The 23,137-nt window shown below is 33.4% G+C and overlaps 2 protein-coding genes across 3 annotated transcripts; both read right to left on the bottom strand.

Annotated features, from left to right (window-relative positions):
* Positions 1-10,605: 10,605 nt before the first annotated feature.
* LOC107832026 (DNA-directed RNA polymerases II, IV and V subunit 3) lies at positions 10,606-15,301 on the bottom strand. Its single transcript, XM_016659828.2, has 3 exons — positions 14,736-15,301; positions 12,874-13,108; positions 10,606-11,125 (listed from the first exon to the last, which is right to left on the bottom strand). The coding sequence occupies exons 1-3, from the start codon at positions 15,182-15,184 to the stop codon at positions 10,853-10,855; spliced, it is 957 nt and encodes a 318-aa protein (XP_016515314.1). The 5' UTR covers positions 15,185-15,301; the 3' UTR covers positions 10,606-10,852.
* Positions 15,302-18,018: 2,717 nt separating this feature from the next.
* LOC107832033 (uncharacterized) lies at positions 18,019-22,505 on the bottom strand. 2 transcript variants are annotated; one of them, XM_016659845.2, is made up of 3 exons: positions 22,354-22,451; positions 21,581-21,855; positions 18,019-19,041 (listed from the first exon to the last, which is right to left on the bottom strand). In XM_016659845.2, the coding sequence occupies exon 3, from the start codon at positions 19,017-19,019 to the stop codon at positions 18,207-18,209; it is 813 nt and encodes a 270-aa protein (XP_016515331.2). In that variant the 5' UTR covers positions 19,020-19,041; positions 21,581-21,855; positions 22,354-22,451; the 3' UTR covers positions 18,019-18,206. The 2 variants fall into 2 exon arrangements, with proteins under 2 accessions (XP_016515331.2, XP_016515328.2); XM_016659842.2 differs by lacking the exon at positions 21,581-21,855 and having other exon boundaries at positions 22,354-22,505.
* Positions 22,506-23,137: the final 632 nt, after the last annotated feature.

The following is a 23,137-nucleotide window of genomic DNA, read 5'->3' as shown; positions in this document are numbered from 1 at the left end:
CCGGAACTGTCAAAATACTGATCCGGGTCTGTTTGCTAAAAATATTGACCAAAGTCAACTCAGTTGAGTTTTAAAGCTCTATTTCACATTTTAATTCATTTTTCACATAAAAAATTTTCGAAAAATTTTACGGACTGCGCACACAAGTCGAGGAATAATAAAATGGTACTTTTTAAGGTCTTAGAATATAGAATTACTTATTAAATTTAAAGATGACATTTTGGGTCATCACAATAAAACTATTGTTAACTCTGTGAATCATGCTGATTTGAATAATTATAATTTATTCCATTTATTATTGTTGACCCTTAGTGAGTGTCAAAGTCGGTCATCTCGTCTCTACCACTTCGAGATTAGGCTTGATACTTACTGGGTACACGTTGTTTACGTACTCAAGCTGCACTTGCTGCACTTTTTGTGCAGGATCTGAGACAGATACTAGTGGAGGACCTATCATCACACATCCTCGTTATCCAGGGGCGTAGTGGTGAGCTGCCTTTCTAAGCCGTCCTGCAGCTACCAGTGCCTCTTCTTGTATTTTTAATTCTGTCTATTTTTATTTCAGACAATATTTGGAGTTTTGTATAATCTACTAGATGCTCATATACTTGTGACACCGGGTCATGGCATACACATTGGTAGAATTTGGTGTCTTATTATTTTTTTGGACTTAAATTTTATCGATATATGTTTAATTTATTAGTTGGCTTGCCTAGCTATAGTGTTGGGCGTCATCACGACCTATAGGTGAAATTGGATCGTGACATAAATAAGGGAAGAGAAACTTAATTATGAGTTAAAAGTAAGCATTCCACAACTTAGTTATCCTTTTCCATGATTTTTTTGGATTTTTTCCCCCTTATTTCAATACAATTACTCACTTATTAGAATCATTTCCCTATACATCATTGCAAGTCTTAAATAAGGGAAGAGAAACTTAATTATGAGTTAAAAGTAAGCATCCCAAATTACTCCCTCCGTTCACTTTTACTTGTTCAATGTGGACTTTGTACACCCATTAAGAAATAATAAATTGAGTGCATAATTTACCATGATATTCATATTAATTGATGTATATTTTTAATTAATTTGAGAAAATGATTTGAAATGAATAATTAATATTGTGGGTATAACAGGAAAGTATTTTCTTGATATGCTAAAAGTGACAAGTAAAATTGAACAGAGAGAGTAGAAACGAATTTGTTTCAATTACTATACAATTATGAGCGTTAAATTGTATCTAATTAATTGTTTTACCGTCTGCCCTTTCAATTCCTTATTTGACATTTATATCTATATATCTATATAATTCTGGGAATGAGGAAGGTGATGTGGCATGTATCAAATGCCAACATCTCTATTTATCTTTTTTCCTGATTTGGATTTGTTTCAATTACTATACAATTATAAGAGTTAAATTGTATCTAATTAATTAATTTACCGTTTGGGCTTTCAGTTCCTTATTTGACACCTATCTACACTACATATATATAATTCTGGGAACGAGGAAGGTGATGTGGCATGCCTCAAATGCCCGCATCTCTATTTATCTTTTTTCCCTATTTGGATTTGTTTCAATTACTATACAATTATGACCGTTAAATTGTATCTAATTAATTATTTTACCGTTTGCCCTTTAAATTCCTTATTTGACATCTACCTACTCCCTCCGGTCACTTTTCTTGGTATGTGTACTAAAAATAGATGTTCACTTTTACTTGGCATTTTACGCATATCAAGAGAAGACACCAATTTTTTTCCTGTTTTACACACAATATTTATTACCATTTCAAATCATTTTCTCAAATCCAATAAAATATGCATCAATTAATATGAGTAATATGGTAAATTATGCACTTCATTTATTATTTCTTAAGATGCGTGAAAAGTCAAAACGTGTCAAGTAAAAGTGACCGGAGGGAGTATATATCTATATAATCTTGGGATTGAGGACGGTGATGTGGCATGCCTCAAATGCCAGCATCTCTATTTATCCTTTTCCTGAATTTTTGAATTTTGTTTTCATTATTTCAATATAATTACTCACTTATTAGAATCCTTATCCTATACGTCATTATGAGTCTTAAAAAAGGGAAAAGAAACTTAATTATGAGTTAAAAGTAAGCATTCCAAATTAGAAACGGATTTGTTTCAATTACTATACAATTATGAGCATTAAATTGTACTCTTCACTTTTACTTGGTAGGTATATTAAAATTATTTTTATATTTTTAATTATCATTTTACGTATATAAAAAAAAAAAAAAAAAATTATGTTTTACCCTTAATTCATTAACCAACATTTCTTGAATAAATAATAGTCAATTGTAGTTTTCCAATGCTCAACATTGGAATTCACATAGAACTCTTCATTATCCCCGTTCGTTAAACACAAAAGTCCACTAAAGTCATCTTTTATTCTCTTGTTCTTTGGAGTATTTTTTTTCTTCAGAAATTATTTGAGAATTTGGGTTCAATTATTATATATCAATTAATATGGTTATTGTGGTAAAATTATCGTGTCAATCATTGTTTGCATGAAAAGTCAAATGTGCCAAGTAAAAGTGAACGGAAGAAGTATCTAATTAGAGCATGTTTGGAAAGCCACCTTGAAAATGGATTTTGGTGTAATTGGGTGTAATTACACAGCTTGGCATGTTTGTTTGCCAAGTAATTACTTGGTCAACATGGAATTGGATGTAATTGGAGGGGTGTAATTACACTCTCCAATTCTCAAGGGGGAGGTGAGAATTGGTGGTAATTACACTGTGTAATTACAAGATTGCTTTTTAGTTTCTTTTATTTTTTTTTAATTTTAATTTATTTTATTTATAACTTTTTACTTCTATTAGTTTATTTTTACTTTTTAATTTCTTTTGAAATTTTAAAAAATATTTTTCTTTGTAAATTATTTGTCTTTTATTTCTCTACCTTTAGTTCTTGTGATTCCATATAATTGCTTATATTTTATTTATTATTTATTTTGTTATTCTATTTTTTGAAACTACACCTCCTAATATTAGAAATAATGAATCATTAACAAACTTGGCATATAATGAGTGATGCAATTAAAGTAAAATTTCATTGTTGAATGTGGTTATAAACTTATCATGTTTTCTAATCTTAAGTTGTAGTGAAAATTACTATTATTATGTTGGAATTTGACATATATTAAACTATTATTTTTTAAAAATTTTAAAATTATGTTATATTCATGGTTCTAATTTACTTATTTTCGTAGTGTTGGCTCACATTGCATGTTGTTTATTTTTTTAGTTAGAATTGATATATTAGTTTTTTCAAACATTTGGATAATGTTATGGCATTATATTTATAAATATTAATTTATCTTATCAAACATGAATTCCATAATATTCCTACAAAACGTATATTTTTAGTTTTTGTAAGTATCTAAACTAAATTTTAATAATTTGAAATATATATATAAATTATTTTTACGATATTAGTTATAAATATATGATTACTAATTAATGTATATTCACGAAAAAATATGTTGGGATTTTAAGCTTGTGTAGCTTAAAGAGGGTAAATGGGAAATGGATGGAAAATAAAATATTTGAGTTTTCCTCCTTAGCAAAGGGACAATGTTCCATATTGGAGGAAGAAAAGACTTTTGATGGGTATATATACAATTGCTCTTCTTCTAGCTCTTAAAGAGTTAAGAAGAAGGTAAGTCTCGCGCTGTCGTCACTCGTCTCGGCTTCGGCTTAAATTCTTTTTAATTATTTAATTAATTAATAAAAATTCAATCTGGAATAACCCATGACCCGCGACCTAGTCCGGTTCATTTTTCTTTCCCGAATTATTTTAAATTTGCTTTCTGTTTTTCCACAATATTTCTTCCCACCTGTTCCAACAGCTATGGATGTTTCTGAAAGGTTGCAAACCTTTTCAGAAACAGTGTCAAATGGTCTATAAATATGCCTTGAATCCCAAAAACTTACGAAATTTTCCGATCTTCTTCTTCTTCTGCACAAAAATTCCACTGTGTTTTACAGCATTCGAGTGGTTCGCTGTTCATCGGCGTTTTTGGTACCAACACTCTGGTGAGTTAAATCGTTCTATCCTGGGGGGATATATTCCAGCACCTCGGGTACTTGAGGAGAATAATTTCTTTAAGGATACACTGTGTATTCAGTGGGCTCGATTTATTCCAGAAATTATTTTTCTAGATATTATTTTGACATACTGTTTCTACTTACTTTCTTCAGAAAGTTTACTGCTTTTAATATTTATTATAGTAATACAGGTTGATAACAATCTTAAGGAAATTAATTTTATATACATGATTGTTGAGGTGTGGAAACAGGCAGATTTTCTTTGTAAAGGCTATATCTTAAGCGCTTTAGAGGTTGACTTGTACAATGTGTATAGTGCGATGAATACTTCGAAAGAATTATAGGACGCACTTGAGAAGAAGTACAAAATTGAAGATGCATGCTTGAAGAAGTTCGTGGTTGCCAAGTTTCTAAATTATAAAATGATAGACATCAAAACTGTTGGAACCCAAGTTCAGAAGTTTCAACTTATTTTTCACGACGTTATTGCTGAAGGTATGGTCATGAATGAAGCATTTCAAGTGGCTGCAATGATTGAAAAATTGCCTCCTTCGTGGAGAGACTTCAAGAACTATCTTAAGCACAAGAGCAAAGAAATGAAGTTGGAAGATCTTGTGATTCATCTCAAGATTGAGGAAGACAACAAAACAGCCGAGAAAAAGTCTCGTGGAAATTCAACGATCATGGGATCTAATATAGTTGAGGAGACTGCTCCAAAAAGTAAGAAGAGAGAGAGGTCTTCTGGACAGACTAAGGAGCAGAACAAAAAGAAATTTAAGGGCAGCTGCTACAATTGTAGAAAAATCGGTCACAAAGCCCCTGATTGTCGTCTCCTGAAAAAGGATAAGAAGAAGGGACATGCCAACATAGTGGAGAAGAATGATAACATTGATGATCTGTGTGCAATGCTTTCGGAATGCAACCTAGTTGAAAATCTGAAGGAGTGGTGGATTGACTCTGGAGCCACTCGACATGTTTGTGCTGTCAAAGAAGCATTTGCGACTTACTCTACTATTGGTCCCGAAGAAAATCTTTCCATGGGAAATACTACAACAACCAAGATTGAAGGTTATGGGAAGATATTCCTAAAGATGACTTCCGGCAAGGTGTTAACGCTCAACAACGTTCTTCATGTTCCTACTATTAGGAAGAATTTAGTTTCTACTTCTTTACTTGTTAAGAATGGATTCAAATGTGTATTTGTTTCTGATAAAGTTGTTGTAAGCAAGAATGAAATGTATGTTGGAAAGGGCTACCTCACAGAGGGCCTTTTCAAATTAAATGTAATGGTTGTTGACAGTATGAATAAAATTTCAGCTTCTTCTTATTTATTGGAGTCAAATGATTTATGGCATATTCATTTAGGACATATCAATTACAAAACCTTGCGGAAGTTAATTAATTTAGAAGTATTGCCTAAATTCGAGTGTAATAAATCAAAATGTCAAATATGTGTTGAATCTAAGTTTGTAAAACATCCTTATAAGTCTATTGAAAGGAATTCAAATCCTTTAGACTCTATTCATACCAATATTTATGATATGAAGTCGACACCATCTCGAGGTGAAAAAAAGTATTTTATTACTTTTATTGACGATTGTACTCGATATTGTTATGTTTGTTTGCTTAATAGTAAGGATAAAGCAATTGAAGTGCAGAATCAATTGAATAAAAAGATCAAAATGATTAGAAGTGATAGGGGTAGAGAATATGAATCTCCGTTTGCATAAATATGTTCGGAATATGGAATTATCCATCAAACTACTGCACCTTACACACCTCAATCTAATAAAATTACGGAAAGAAAAAATCGAACATTAAAGGAAATGATGAATTCTTTATTAATAGGTTTCTCATTACTGTAGAGTTTTTGGAGGGAAGCTATCCTTACAGTTAACCGAATACTCAACAGAGTACCGCATATCAAAACGCAATCTATTCCATATGGAAAATGGAAAGGAAGAAAACACAACTTGAAATATTTCAAAGTATGGGGGTATCTAGCAAAGGTACAAGTTCCTTTACCGAAAAGGGTTAAAATCGGACCAAAAACTGTAGATTTCGTTTTCATTAGATATGCTACAAATAGTAAAGCATGTCGTTTTTTGGTTCATAAATCCGATAATCCCGAAATTCACGTTAATACGGTAATAGAATCAGATAATGCTGAATTCTTTGAAAATATCTATCCGTAAAAAAACTGAATACGAGTCATTAAGTGAAAGACCTAAACGGCCTCGGGTAGAACCAAAGGAAAATACTCCAAGTATAGAAGATCCAAGGCATGGCAAACGTCAAAGAACATTTACTTCATTTTGACTAGATTTTGTGACATTTTTGCTTGAAAATGAGCCTCAAACTTTTAAAGCAGCTATGCCATCTTCTGATTCAGCATTTTGAAAAGAGGAAATCAATAGTGAGATTTAATCAATTTTGGATAACCATACATGGGAATTGGTTGATCTTCCTCCGGAAAATAAGCATTTAGGTTCAAAATGGGTCTTTAAACGGAAAATGAAAGTTGATGGCACTATTGACAAATATAAGGCAAGACTTGTTGTCAAAGGTTATAGACAAAAGGAAGGCCTAGATTACTTTTACATTTACTCGCCAGTAACGAGGATAGCAACTATTAGGATGTTAGTGGCACTAGGGGACGTGTATGGTCTTGAAATCTATCAAATGGATGTTAAAGCAACTTATAGTGATGCAAATTAGATCACTGGATCATCTGAAGTTAAATCCACGAGTGGATATGTTTTCACAATTGGGGGTAGAGAAGTGTCTTGGAAATCATCCAAACAAATGTGCATTGCCCGTTCTACAATGGAATCTGAATTCATAGCCTTAGATAAGGCCGGTGAAGAAGTTGAATGGCTTCGGAATTTCTTAGAAGATATTCCATTGTGACCCAAATCTTTGGCACCTATTTGTATACATTGTGATAGTTAAGCGGCAATAGGAAGGGTAGAGAGCGTTATGTATAACGAAAAATCTCGTCATATACGACGGAGACACAATACCGTTAGACAACTGCTCTCTAGTGATGTTATCGCAATTGACTACGTAAAGTCAAGAGATAACGTGTCGGATCTACTTACAAAAGGCCTATCTAGAGAGGCAGTTGAAAGATCATCAAAGGGAATGGGGTTAAGGTCTAGGACAAGTCATCATGGCGGTAACTCTACCTAGCAGACTGGAGATCCCACGAGCTAGGTTCAAAGAGATCAAACAAAGTTATGAATGACGGTTCAACATTGTCAAATAACTCAACCCATTCTCGTGATGAAGACAATGTTCATAAATCGAGGTAAAGCATTAAGGTTTTTTGATGAGTTAACAAAGCTTAAAGCTTTCTAATGATTTGCTATGTCTGGCAGGATATGACCAGATAGTGTGTCTATAGGATTACACGTTTAGAAATCACCTATGTGAGTGTGAAGCGTAAGTCGCTTCAAGGGGAATGAAAGTAAGGACCCATTCTCTAAGCACTCATGAAATCATACGGTGTTCATGGCTGAAACGAACACAACTGTGAGAACCATAGATGGTTAAGGATTGATTATGTGACTTATGGTGTCTAGGTATACAACAAAGCTCGGCGGTTCAAAGATATCAAATCTACCGATTGACCGAGTATATCCGATATAAGTTCACTACGGAAAGTTCAAAGGGAAACCTACTTATCCAGATTCAATTAATTCTTGCATGTAAAACACACATGCGTCCGTGCATTCCTTTTTTTTTTTATAGCCATTCCCCATTCATGTGAGGGATTGTTGGGATTTTAAGCTTGAGTAGATTAAAGAGGGTGAATGGGAAATGGAGGGAAAATGAAATATTTGAGTTTCCCTCCTTAGCAAAGGGACATTGTCCCATATTGGAGGAAGAAAAGACTTTTGATGGGTATATATACAATTGCTCTTTTTCTAGCTCTTAAAGAGTTAAGAAGAAGGCAAGCCTCGCGTCGTCGTCGTCGTCGTCGCTCGGCTCGGCTTCGGCTTCGGCTTCGGCTTCGGCTTCGGCTTCGGCTTCGGATTTGGATTTGGTCAAAGATCGATTGATTGATTAATCCTTTTAGACAAAAAAAAATTTCAATTATTTAATTAATTAACAAAAATTCAAATTCCGCTTTCTGTTTTCCCGCAATATTTCTTCCCACCTGTTCCAACAGTTATGGCTATTTCTGAAAGGTTGCAAACCTTTTCAGAAACAGTGTCAAATGATCTATAAATATGCCTTGAATCCCAGAATCTTTACTTGCGAAATTTTCTGATCTTCCTCTTCTTCTTCTGCACAAAATTTCCAGTGTGTTTTACAGCCTTTGAGTGGTTCGTTGTTCATCGGCGTTTTTGGTACCAACACTCCGGTGAGTTAAATCGTTCTATCCTGGGAGGATATATTCCAGCACCTCGGGTACTTGAGGGGAATAATTTCTTTAAGGACGCACTGTGTATTCAGTGGGCTCGATTTATTCCAGATATTATTTTGACATACTATTTCTACTGACTTTCTTTAGAAAGTTTACTACTTTTAATATTTATTACAGTAATATAGGTTGATAACAAAATATACATCTTAAATATCAAATATAATATCACTTATACTTATAAAAATTTATAGGCATATATTTATTATATTAACTTTTAAGTTTTGATAATTACGTCATTTAAAATTTAATCTAACTATGTAATTACACTTGTGCAACCAAACAGTAAACTTGTAATTATACTATAATTACATTATGACAAACAAACAGGTCGTCGTAATTATGCAATTGTATAATTACTAGGCTGTGTATAATACTAATTACATCAGTTGCAATTACCTGGTTGCTTTCCAAACATACCATTAATTATTTTACCCGCTGCCCTTTCAATTCCTTATTTAACACGCAGCCAATTTTATATATACACACACGGTCATTGGTTTCATCCCCACTATCAAATTTCAGGAGTTGGTAGGCAAGTTTGACAAGCTTTTGTTTAATGGAGTTCATCCAATATTAGTTTGTGCATGTATACAACTTTTACTTCAAAATTATTTTCTTGCTTTTTTTTATTATTATTTCGGAGGGGGGTGTCTATATGAATATTGTAGTGGTGATAGTAGCGTCACGAGCATTTTTTAATCTTCATTTAAAACCAAATAAATATTACTATGTTATTTTTTAAAATATTTTCTCTCATTTTATCCCATTAAAAGGTGTGTGGCATCTTTTATTGGCATACATTTATATAGCCCGTTTGGCCATGAAATTTTTTTCACCTTTTTTTTTCGAAATTAGTGTTTCGCTATAAAATTTTAAATTTTTACTTGAAGATGAATTTTGGAATTTTTGAAAATTTTAAAAATTTCAAAAAACTATTTTTCAAAATTACACTCAGATCACTCATAAAATTCAAAAACAACCTGAACTTATATTCATGTCCAAACACAACTCTAATTTTCAAATACAATTTTTACTTGAAAATAATTTCACTTTTTTTAGAATTTTACAATTCTTATGTCCAAATGCCCACTTAGAGTTGTGTACATTGTGTACAAAAAATAGATCAAATGATGTAAGAAAATTTTTTCCCTTCTTTCGTGTTTTTATATGGCATGTTACAACAAATAATTTTCATCTGATAGTATAATATTTTTTTAGATTGATGATTCATGTTACTTAAACCGTTAAACGTAAGACGAAATTTATAAAGAAAGTATAAGGTAGGAATCAGTAGAAAAAGGGACGAAAATAAGTAGAGAGATCAGGGAATTAAAAAGATAAAATAGTAAAAAAATAAAAATAGAGGAAAATAACAGGCAAAATAGTACATGACTGGAATGTAATTCAATGGTGTAGTTTCTTACTTTTCATTTCATGTTCTTTTAATTTAATATTTTTAGAAAATCAAATACTACTATTAGAGGAAGGACGAAGACAAATGTCTGAATACATTTGTGTATCCAATATATAATTAAACTAAGAATCATGTACTAAAAGCACATCACCACACAAAAGTACAAATTTCTTTTTTTTCTTTTAAAAAAAAATTCCAAATGCAATTAACTAAGCTCAAACTCTAATAAGAATTATATATTTGTGACTTGATCAATGTATAGAAATATTTCATAATGTTTATAAATAAATAAAAATTTATTATTTCTATTTGGATTGAATTTTAAAAATAAAAAAAATCCAACATAATTTATCAAACTGCACGGGCAAATTCTCTAGTGTATAACTAATAAAGTATCAGTTATACACCCTATTCAGTAGTATTCTTATACATAGCAAACCATGGCATTAGCAATACCATAGTTTTTAATACATGGATAAGCATGTATAAAGACAGAACTGCCCTTTCAAAACCTTTAATACACCAAACCAAATTGTCGATAATAAACAATCTCAACATAACTAATATACCCTATTCAGTACTATAAGACCCTATTCAGTATTATTCTTATGCACCCTACCAAACGACCCTGGACACAGCGTGCCTTAGCAAGCACATGTAGTTAATAGTCGGTCAATACATAGCTGGGAATTGATGATCCATTGAGATATGATATCCAACAACATTCCATCAGTACAAGATGATGGGAAAAAACCATTTACTTTCAACAAACAAAAGCAGTCTCCTACATTTCCATCACCAGTTAAGTCCTAAAGTGAAAATGGGTTAAGTAGTTCATGGATTTTTTGTCCTTACAAGACATATATTAAACATCAACACTTTCAACAGTTTTAACAAGTGAGGAAGTTCAAATTGACCAATGAGGTTTTACCCTCCGCGCATATGTGCACCCAACTCTCCAAACTGATCATCTGCTTCCACGGTGTCATCTGAAAGGCGTACTGCATCCAATTTCTGCTTCAGCACTTCTATTGCATTGAGTACCAATTGTGAAGCTTTAACTGCGCCAGTCGTTTCAACAGTGAAAATAAAACTATCTTCCTTGGCATGTATCTCTATAAGTCCAGGTTTTCCCATGGCTTCACATTTCTTAAGCACCTCATCATCGTAAGTGTATGCCTCAGGATCAACAACAATAACCTGCAAAGATGAAGTAAAAAAATAAAGGCCTAACTTTCAAAAGAAACGAGAAATACAACAACACAATCTGAATAAACTTCAAAAGCAACTCCACAGAAGTATATGAGACCTATAAAAGGAAAAATCCAAAAGGAACTCATTGGAGATGTCTCGAGTTGCTTCTTTCTTTGACCTATTAATCCATGTTTCCTTATCATCTGGCTAGGTTAAAAGCTGAGATCTTCCTCATTTTCCAGGTTTCAGTAGATTGACCACTGAGTAAGTGCAGAACGAACTAATTCTGTATTTTTACCATTCTTGTTGGGAAGAAAAATGTTTAACCACTCGTACAAATGATTTTGACTTGTAGCAGATTGGAATTCGGTGCCTTCTCTTAGAATTAAAATCTCCATATAAACCTCTGTGCCGAAAAGCTATAGTATCCCCAATTTCCAGGAAGGTATTGTTTAGGATTGAAAAGGCTCCAAATCTAGTTTTTATTAGCCAAAACACCCTAGGATTGCATTCTAATTTTCAGATCTTATAAATTTAATGAAGTTATTGCTAACCAATAAATACAAACATCACTGGACCCTAATGCTGAAATTCCATCTCTTTTACAATCAAATGATACAATCCAAAGTGCACTTTCTTTTTACTTTCTTTACAGTACTCCATGTGCATTTTCCTTATAAGTTCTTAGAAAGTCAGTGTAGGGAAAAAACCCAATATGCTCTTAGACCCAATTCAGATTTGGCAAAAAGATGATGCTTCGCGTGAAAAATTTTGCTTACTCGCAGCTAACAACTATCCAGAAATATTAGTTTTAATCCTCTAGCATGTTAAACAGTTCTCTGTCATTACCCCTTAATAGGAGCCACAACAGAGTTCACTTTATTGGCAGACAATACTTAAGAATTATAAAGCCAATATTACCTCGGCCCCAAACAATTAAGGGCACCAAATCAACTTTTCAAGAAAGGAGGATGGGATATGACTACTTAGGCGACTTCCACCCTAGTTTCTCTTGACTTTCCTTGCTATGATTTTCTCTACCATAACAAGCTCCAAGCATCCCAGCAAAAGTCATCATCCTAACTCAGTTCAGTTGTGTGTAAAAAGTAAATTGCTCCTCAGATAGTCCTACTAATACATTCCCCTGAAAGAAATTGTTGTTGTGACAAATACTACAAAAACCTACAATTCATGGACAGATTCCAGAAAGCACAACAAAGGAACTAAAAGGATCACTTTATACATTAGTTACAGCCACTGTTACCAATCAGAAGAAATAGTAAACAAAATGGTGATATGCAAAAACAGTTCATGTTCCACAGTTATTTATACCAAATATGAGGAGCTTACTCATATTTTATACACTAGCTGTATCAGCCGATTAAACTCAAGTACTCCCTCTATCTCACATTAACTATTCTACTTATCTTTTTTCTTTTCGTCTGAAAGTGTCCAATTTTTCCAGAAAAGGGGATTTCTTTTCCTGCATTCACAGTGCCTTTTCTTGGTAAGAGCACAGCAACAACAGAAGACACCGAGCATGATAAAAGATCTCGATATAAGCTCAGGTTAATGGGGCAAGAGGGGTTCATTCATGTTCCTCAGTCCTCACCAAATAAAGCATGACATGCTGTCCGTAAAAAAAAGGTAATAGGAACCACAGATGGTGTTCAACAAATCAGAGAAAAAAGTTTAGACATAGCAGTATGGCATTTTATGGCAATAAAACATATAATGTACGAAGTTCAACCAACCTTGTTTTCAGGATCAATGCCAAAGACTTTCGTGGGACTACTGTCTACTAATTCTCTTTTCTCATTGAGAGTCAAGGTCTCCATCATGTCCTCATTGATGTAGATATCTGGTTCATACATGAAAGTCACAGTTGCTGCAGGAGACCATTTCGCATGATCTTTGGCAATTCCTTTTCGTGCTATTGCTCTTAGCCTTAACTCCTGCCCACGTCGTAGCTTCACAATTATGATTCCCCTGCATAAAATAAAGCAAGACAGTAAATATCCTATCTAGATAGTTAGCATGTACAAACCAAGACATTCAGCACAATTGATCTCCAAAATAAGCATATTAGAAAGAACATTATTTCCTCATAATACCAGTGACCAGAGATAAGTCTGAGTAAGATAAACTACTATCCTTCTTCATGTGACACTCTCTAATTAACACTACCTTCAAAACTATTATCCTTTCGAGAAAGAAACTATTTACTAAGTTCATTGGGAGCTTGATTGATATCTGATTTCTTTCTTCTAAATACACAGGACGATCCTTCAACAAAATTTTAGGAAATCTCCTGCACTCCATAGAATGAAATATCAAAGGCACTTTAATGTGCATCTGCCCAAAAAAAGAAAAAGAAAACAGATTCACCAACTGGAAACCAGAATCAAGTGACCCCTTTGTAATCCCTCAGCCAAACTGGACTGCACAAAATTTCTCATAAACACCAACATCAGTCTGCAGTCTCTATCAAAAAAGATCACCTCATGAAAATAACTATCCCACAGCAGAATGATGTAATTCCTTGTTGGCAAAATACCCAGATATTCAAAGACACCAAAAAATAAATATCAACAAATCACTCATTCCAAGTCCAAAAATGGCAACTTTACTACTCCTCTGTCTCAACTTAACTACTCCTATAATTTTTCACCATCGAATTATTCAAAAAATGTACTACATCCTATGCAACCAAAGCTTTAATCATTCGAAAGCATCTCGACCCTACTTTGACAAGTACCACATATCATTTCCCAATTTCTGAAAAAATAAACTAAAAAACCTCTCTATAACTGGGTTAAGGTTAAATACAACTTACGACACCTAAAGTGAAACAGAGAGTGTATTGCTATTGAGCTCTTAAGACCTACATGCACAAAGATATTTGAGAAGAAGACAACAACACAACAGCAAAAGCAACAATATCGCCTCAATCCCAAACTAGTCAAAGTCAGCTAGGCGGGCAAAAAAGATTAACTCACTGGAGGAGTTATCATAATCCGGCGAAGCTTAATGCCGATATACATAAAAACACCCACATGCATAAAAATATTCAACACAATAACACCAACAATAGCAACAAAAACAATGTGTCAACCTAAACTACTTTAGGCTAAACGAGTAAGAAATACTAGTAGTAACTTTTTTTTGAAAAGGCGCAAGAAAATAGTAACTTGTTCGAAGATTTATCATAGCCTGAGAAGCTTAATGCCTATATATACAAAGAAAAGATACAAGTTATGTACTTTGACACTATTAAAGATTTTTTACACTTACAGGGAACTATAACCTATGACTTTAACCTGTGATAACATATTAATCCATTTTTATCAATTACCAATTAATGCTTACCAAGAAATTGACCTGTAATTACCTATTAAGCGACCTAGTTCAGTCCATAAAAACTTAAACTCTATATAAAGCACCTAAATTGTATCAGAGTTGGTCATAGTTACCTGTTGTAGCAGATAAGCTGTCTTCTTTTCAACATTACATATCCCATATTTTAAGTAGGCTTATTTACAAGAAGAACAGCAATAATGCTTCAGTTCCAAACTAGTTAGAGTCCATAAACCAGCAAAGAAAAGAAAAAACTCACTTATTGGTAGAATTATCAAAACCGGAGGAAGCATCGGAATAATCGACAGGAACAACAGTATGATCCGAACTCAGCAAATCCTTGCTAGTAACATCGAGCGTCTGGTCACTAAGGCACTTCACACGGAGGTAAAACTCAACGGAACAATACTCGCACTGTCCGTCACCGTCACACGCGTCACAGTCACGCGAGAAACGCATGCTCATGGCGCGCTCGCTAGTGAGCGGGATGAGTCCGAGCCGATGAGATATGAACTCGTCGTTGAGGACCGAGGAATTGACCTCGATTTCAACGAGGTCAATGGCGATTGTTGGGACTTCTGCTATCATCACGCGCCGAAGCGCGTTGGCTATGCTGGCATCGGTGTCGCGCAGTTCGAATTTCATATAGTCGTCTTTAACTTCGCGTATTTTGATCCTTGGGAATCTCTGGTACGAGACGCCCTCCATTGTTGCTTCTGCTTTGTGTTTTTGGTGGGAGGGTTTTGGAAGTGAAATACTAGTACTGAGGTATACTGTGGCTGTGTTTTGTAATTTTTTAAAGAGTATGGAGTTTGTTCCTTAATCCTTTGGGTTTGGGATATTTGCAGATTGGACAGGCAATGCGCAAAAACGATTATCGCATTCGACAAACGTAATATGAGTCTGTTTTTTCCATTTCCGTTTATTTATATATTTAAAAAAGGAAAAAGGGTCAAATATACGACTCTACTTTCATATATTATCTGCATTTAACTTCCATTATATTATCGGACTAAATTTACTCCTACAATCAACAAACTTTTAAAAATACTCCTTGAATTGTTAAGTAATTCAAAATCTTTCAAATTCCTTTTATTTAAATTATTTGTTGTTCTTTTTGGTCCATTATTTTAATTATAAAAAATACCTATTGATGTGAATGCTAAAGTTACTAGACTATACAAATTATTCATAATTAATTTTTATTACCAATGCACCCATTTCTCTTTTTGTAATAAATAAAATTGATTTAAAATTTTATTTATTTTTCAATCATATACACACCGTAGAATTTAGTTGGTCTATTTATTGTGTATTATGTGCAGCTGATCATCATGTATGTACATGTATATTCAAATATATTTTGCCATTGCCCGGTTAGTATAGAGTTCGATCGACTAACTTAAGAGTGCAAAATGTGTAGGCATTTAATTAAAGCAAAGTTGAATTAGACAATGTAAAGTATACGAGGAATTTCAACTTCAATTACTAATACTTGCAAAGTTTTCATATATTTGGTGCAACGAATTCATTAAAATTGCGATGTTGTAAATACTTTTAGAATTTAGAAAAGCTACCTAATTTAGATTTTTCAATTTACTATACTTTATTTATTCGGTTGTATTATTTAATATATTTTTTTCTCTAATTCAGAAAGTAGGTAAATGCCAATTATTTTAAAAATAGTGGACCAAGAAGAACAACAAGTGATTTAAATAAAAGGAATTTGAGAGATTTTGGATTACTTAACAGATCAAGGGATATTTTTAAAAGTTTGTTGATTGTAGTGGTATTTTTGGCCCGATAATATAACGATAGGGGTAAATTTGGCTCAATAGTATAACAGATATTAAATGTAGACAATATATGAAAGTAGAGAGGTATATTTCACCCTTTTCCCTTAAAAAATTCCAAAATTTTACTCTTCATTTATATTCTCTAGAATGATTAAAACTAAAAAAAGTTCTCCTTTGATGGTAAACATTATAATCATGATTGTCAATTCATTTAGAAATATAGAAATTCACTAATGTTCTTTAAAAAATGCAGAAATTCACTAATGCATGTGTCGACTCAACAATGTTTTATCAGTTGAATTTGTTTAAGTAATTGATAAATATGTGCTTTGTTATATTGAAAAATAACTCATTATCTGTATAGGAGAAACTTCTTGTCATTCTTTATCAGAAAATGTAAATGAAGAGCTACAATTTTGAAGAAAAAAATTGTATGCAACAGATAATGCTCCAAACGAATCGAGAATGAAAAACAAAATTGGGGTGTTTTTGCAAATATAAATCGTATTCAATGAATACAACTTATAAATCATTTTTTGGCAAATGCAACTTATAAATCATTTTAAATTGCATTATGCAAATACAGCCACGACATATAAGACTTATAAATCGCATTCAGTATATATCACTTATAGCATGTCTACTAACAGATTCCATCTGTTCTTCCGTTATGCTTTTATTGTTTCTATAATGTTCTTTTATATTTATTAAAAAAAACATACCATTAGAAATGTTAAGCGAAAGTTGCATATTTTGAAAAAAGAAAAAAAATTTACTCTTGATAAATAGAGTTACCTTTGATGAAATAAATTAAGCAGGGTCAGAGCTAGAGTGTCGGGAACAGATTTGATCGAACTCAGTAGCTTTGGTTCGAACTCTATATGTGTCTTAAAAATTCATTAAATATACGTAAATTATTAATTGAGCACTCACTAGTCTTAAAAATTCATTAAATATATGTAAATTATTAATTTAGAATTAAATAGTTTAAAACGATTAGAATTTCAAACCCATAAATTTAAAATTCTGACTTCGTCTCTAAGCTTAAGTATGAACAAACTGAACCGAATGTCCGAACACTACCATAATAAAAGAAAAGGTTGTACAAAAACATTACAAGCTGCATTTATCCCTATTTCACGATGTAACCTGCTCGATTTGCATTCCGTTACTTTAATAGCATGAAAATGTTACCTGCATAGGTGTTTGTGCGGGGAAAATTCAAAAATAGTTAGATTTATAAGTGGTAATTAAAAAATAATCACAATTTCAAAAGTAATTGAAATTTAATCACTTTTCTAGTAAAGATAAATCTAAACGAAAACATTGTTCAAAATCCGAAAAATATTCCAGCATAATATACTGGAGTTCTAGTATAATATATCGATCCAATATAATATGCTGGAAGCTCATACACAGGTGCTCCAATCTCCAGTATATTATGCTGGACCGGTCCGTGTTGCAATAAAATAGTGGCTATTTTTGAATTACCAGTCCGAAAACTGACTAGCCCGTGCTATTTTTACTGTTTGTGTTTCACTAGCATTTTTTCGATCTTTACACAAATAGCCGGTCATATTTATTGTTTATTTTCTCTAGTCATATACATAGATTATATATTCATTATATACATATAATACATAAATTATGCATACACTATACCTCCACCGTCTATTTTTAGTTTAAGCGGTTAGGTAGGCTGCTATTTGGATTAATTCTTCAAACAAAATTATACAAACACCGAGAAAATCACACTCCAAATAGCTGGAGAACATAATATTAATTTGACATGGTGAACCATGTTCAAGTTGGTAATCCAGGAGATGAAGAAAATATTGCTTTGTTCAAACTACATTGAAATCTAACAAAAAGGAGGAACAAGGTGATGCTGGAAACAGAAAAAGTTCCATTTGTTTTAAATCAAAGACATCATTTCATGTATAGAGTTCAGAATCAAGAAGGAAATCCTTATTCCTACCTAATTTTAGGAATTCCTCCTCAAGATCCCCAACGTTAATATGATTCACGCCGGACAGGACATCCTTGAGCAGTAGAGATATAACAAGTGATATAACTGAAATACCAGCTTCAGGCCATGAAACACACAGTGTTCCTCGGATCTTATTTAACTGACATCGGCTCAATAAAGCAGCTGCCAAGCCATCGACAACGCTTCCTGATGGAAGATAGTCTGTGCATTTTACCAGTGGTGAATCTTGACGTCCATCAGCCTTTGCTTTTCTCTCTGCAGATGATTCCAGCTTAAATGCAAACGCTTCATCAGGTGAAAGTTTTCCTCGAAAGTTATTACTACGAATGGAGTCCAGGATTAAGACCTTTTCTGGAATAATCTGTTCTCCAATCAGTAGCTTTGCCACTGCATGAGATCTCTCTGCAGTAACTGGATATTGTACGGACACAATCATAATCAAGTTATCAGCTTCATTCAGGGCATATATATTGCACGATTTGTCTTTAAGAGAGGGCTCGACTGAATTGCCAGAGAATGGGATTTCAGGAAGGATAAGAGTTCCGACAAGGGTTTTGGAGGACACATGATGAAAAACTTGAAGCGATGGAGAAGACATGGCAATGATGAGGAGAGAAGGGCGAGAATATTTCTCCTGGTTAGGAGTTGAAAACAACAGGAATGGAGAGGGAAGAGGAGGAGACGGTGGACAAAAGTTGTTCAGATCTTCCAAAAAGAACCTTGAAGGTGGAGGGATTTCCGTTAGTATGTCTTCCATCTCCCTTTGGTCAACCTATAACCTGCAAATATTCAACAAAATATGTATTTGTCACCTATGGACACATATCTCATGATTGATAGGCTATAAATAAATTCAATTGCCAAAGCACATCACCAAGTCAAAGAGCTAAAGAACATAGCCTTTCGACAAAATTTGGAGATCAACAAATGAAGCGAGTCCATCTATCAAGCCTAGGTTCTTATAGCAAGAAGGGCAAAAGCTAGAGAGTAATTGCCACAAAGCTCTACGACATAAGGTCAGTGTAAAAAATTGAAAGACCAAGCATAAACAATCGAGATCATAACACAACTACAATTGGAGATCACCAAATTGGCAAGACAATCCAAATCTCAGTTTTAGGAGGTATGTTAGCAATGCTATCATGTATTCTAACTCAGATTGATTCCAAATTTTGAGGTGATCAATGACATCTCTCCAAATGAGTTGCTTATAGCATCCAGCCATCTTTATTATCTTGTTCGCCAACATCATTGAAAATATGAACTTGAAAAAAGATAAAAAAGAAAGAAACGAACAAGACCACATTCTGGAAGAAAAAACAAGACCTGGTTACTTAACAAGCTGCGGAAATTCACTTCAATACTATGGTTTGTAGATGTCCTCATCCAAATTACTACTCCGCAATAATTGTATTTAAAAAGAGGAGGCTAGCTGGCCCACATGGACTAGACTGGGGAGTAGCTTAATGACTACGATAACTACCGGAGAAAATAACCCAAGAAAGAAAACTCTACAAATATTTGTCCATCTTAAATAACACTTGATCAGTGGCAATCAACTTTCCTAATGTCAAGAGGAGTCCCAACTGATTGATTGGCAACATGAAGTCAACAATTTTAAAGAATGTGTTTGGATAATCAAGTACTTTTTACTAGCATATGATTCTAAAGTACTTCCATAAGAAAAAAGAAACACCTTTCCGGAAGAAAAAAATGAATAAGTGAAGACATAGAAGAAAATATTAACAAAACAATAATATGAAAATGAGAAGTAAAAAGAAACTGTTTTATGAGACCAAAAGCTGAATCAGCATGACATAAAGGGCAGCCGGTGCAGTAAGCTCCCGCTATGCGTGGGATCCAGGGAAGGGCCGGACCACAAGGGTCTATTGTACGCAGCCTTACCCTGCATTTCTGCAAGAGGTTGTTTCCACGGCTCGAACCTGTGACCTCCTGGTCACATTGAGGCAACTTTACTAGTTATGCCAAGGCTCCTCTCCTGAATCAGCATGACATAAGAAAAGGAAAAGATAAACAGCTCCATGGCAAGTGTAAACTTGACAGGAAGCTAAATAAAACTAGCATGAAGAATGCAACCAACGTGAGCAAGAAAATGATAGATGTTTTGGCTCACCTTCCCGTATTTTAGCATGAAACAGTTGCATTAAAGCTTATTTTCAAACTCAACTTAACCCAAGAATATGTTCAAGAAGTTTGAAGTGAGCTAAATCCAGATTCCTCAAGCACTAAACTCAACTTCGATAAGCTTGAACCACAAAATTATTTTCGTTCGTCAACATCCAGCAGAAGATATAGAAAAAGAAGAAAAGAGAACCGGAAAAAGGAAAGCAGCAGATTTCCACATTTTATGCAAACTGGTCACTGGATGGAATAGAAAAGTTATTGAATATCTAAAAGATGTGGGAACAAACACAGTATTCAAGCACTACACCAGAAAGAGAGAACCTACAGGAAAAGATACTCCAGTTTTCTACAAAAGACTGCTAATCTTCCGTAGAAATGGTCACTGACTGGAATAGTTGACTGAAGACAATAAAATCATCGATTCTAGTTCCAGACTTGGATTCCTTATTAAAGAAAGTTCCAGACTCAGTTTTTTGCATCCCTATAAATGACATGACATCCACACTTGCTTTAAATTGCCATAAGCAGTGACTAGCTCATACAACCAAAATAAACTTGCTAAGATTTTGGTCCTTTTTGAGAAGAATGTATTTTTTTAATCAGATAACAGAGAGTACCCCATAAATCAACAGGGTCATACCCATAAAATGTGAAACTCCTTGTTATTAAGGATAGGAGAAAACAGAAGGGTGAACCTTCACCGATAATGAAAGGGTAAAACTGCTTCTGTTATTTGTGCATTACTCCTCTACTTTGTAATCCTCATGAGGGTTCTCGTATAACTAGTGTTCTTGGTAGACAAAAGGATTATTAGCTATTACAGGTATTAAATAGAAATTATCTAACATAGTAACTTTAACTCAAGAGTCAAGGGCCAATGTCGAGGGAGTGAATAGAATTTAGGTAAAAGCATAGTTAACTGGTCTGGATTCAAACGCCAGACCTTGAAATTAGTGATCTGGATAATAAAATGGTTGCATTTTCTTGAAAGAAACAAAGATAATTCATTGATTCACAGCAACAACAAAGAGAACACATATAAATTGTTAGTCATCATCCATACCAAGCACCCATTTGTTTGACAAAAGTCTCAAAGCAGTGGCGGAGCTAGAAATTCCAACAAAGGGGTTCAAAATATACTAAAATGTCGCGCTTAGGATTTAAACGTGTTACCTGAAGCAATTTTTGAATCCCCTTTGCCATTAAAATAGAGTCTTTCCTTATGTCAAAGAGATTCAACTGTTTATAGATATTCATAAGAGTTTATTTTCCTAGTTACGCAATACAATTTTCCCGCGAAGGGGATTCAATTGAACCCCCTTGGCACAAACTAGCTCTGCCCTTGTCTCAAAGTGATTGCGTGCTTAAACCAAAAGTTATCAGCTTCTTTCTTAAATGCTTCGGTTCGACGTGATCTATCACAGACGCTTTTGAATCAGACTCTTCCCCTAAATAAAGATGATGAGCAGCTACATTTAGCATATTTACAAGTACCATTCACACAAAAAAAATGTGTCAAAAAATCTCCTTTCTAGTTCAGAAAATAATTATTTTTTTCCGCTTTCGCCCCAAGTAAAGAGGTGGAACTAAGTCATTCAATGGAACCTACTGCTTTCAGCTCTAACTTTGTATACATATGCAAAAAATAAAGGGGTGTGTGTGTGTGTGTGTTGGATCTGTCTCTTCCAAAGTACTAAAAGAAACTCAAAATGTAAAGATAGATACTAAATCTATTAACCCTTTTTTCAGGAAATCACACGGGAATCAAATAAATATGTATAATCTTGTAAAAAAGGGACAAAATTGACTATGCAAATTTGAAGTTGAGGCTTTCTTTATACAGTGAAAGAATTGTAATTTGCAAGTTTAGAACACAATTTAATTGGGAAAAGGGATTAGGGTTTTTTGTGTAATAAGAAAGCGCAAGAGAAGAATAAGGAACTTACAAGTAGATTCCGCCGGAAAAAAGTTGGAGGGGAAGAAGAAGAAGATGTTTCTTGCAGAAAATTCAAGGTTGAGTGAGAATGCTGGTCTTATTCTTTTAAACCTTTTTTTTTACCTTTTAATTTTTGTTTTAATTGTAATTAGGAATTTTATTTTGACAATTTTTTTTCTTTTTCTTTTTTCATGCTTTTCTGAAAGTTGGAAATAATGGTGTAACGCAAACAAAAACGGAGAAGAGTGTGATTAGATTTCAGGAAAAATGGTTAAATTTGTTCTTGAACTAGTTCAAATTGAGCAAATTTTTCCTTTGTTATTTTGGCGTAATATTTATTTTTGCCTTAAGGTAAAAGTTTTGTTTTGAAATTTCAATCGAAGAGTAATTTTACACTATAATTAAAAGTCACGCAATTAATTTAGATACATTTTTTACATTAATGGGCAATAGCAAGGCTAGATATGAGACAATTTGCTACTACCAGAATGAACCAAAAGTTTAAGAGATGACAAAATTGATCAATTTGAAATAGTACATGAGCATAGTTGGAACTTTTTTTTTATTCTTTTAGGAATATTTTACCATTTGAGTTAACACGTGTGTAGTAGAAACCAAGCAAATATTTCAAATTTATCATTAAAAAAAAAGGTAGAATTATGATATCATACACCAATAATATGAAGAATGAACTTGTAATACTATTATAAAGAAAAAGTAAAGTACGACGTAGAATTATTTTATAAAAATATAGGATAAAAGATAAAATATGATCATTTAATAATAGTATTGGG

The sequence above is a fragment of the Nicotiana tabacum genome, chromosome 24 (genome assembly GCF_000715075.1).
Source record: "Nicotiana tabacum cultivar K326 chromosome 24, ASM71507v2, whole genome shotgun sequence".
Taxonomy (NCBI): Eukaryota; Viridiplantae; Streptophyta; class Magnoliopsida; order Solanales; family Solanaceae; genus Nicotiana; species Nicotiana tabacum.
The sequence above is the reverse complement of the archived record's forward strand: the minus strand, read 5'-3'. Positions and strand labels throughout refer to the sequence as shown.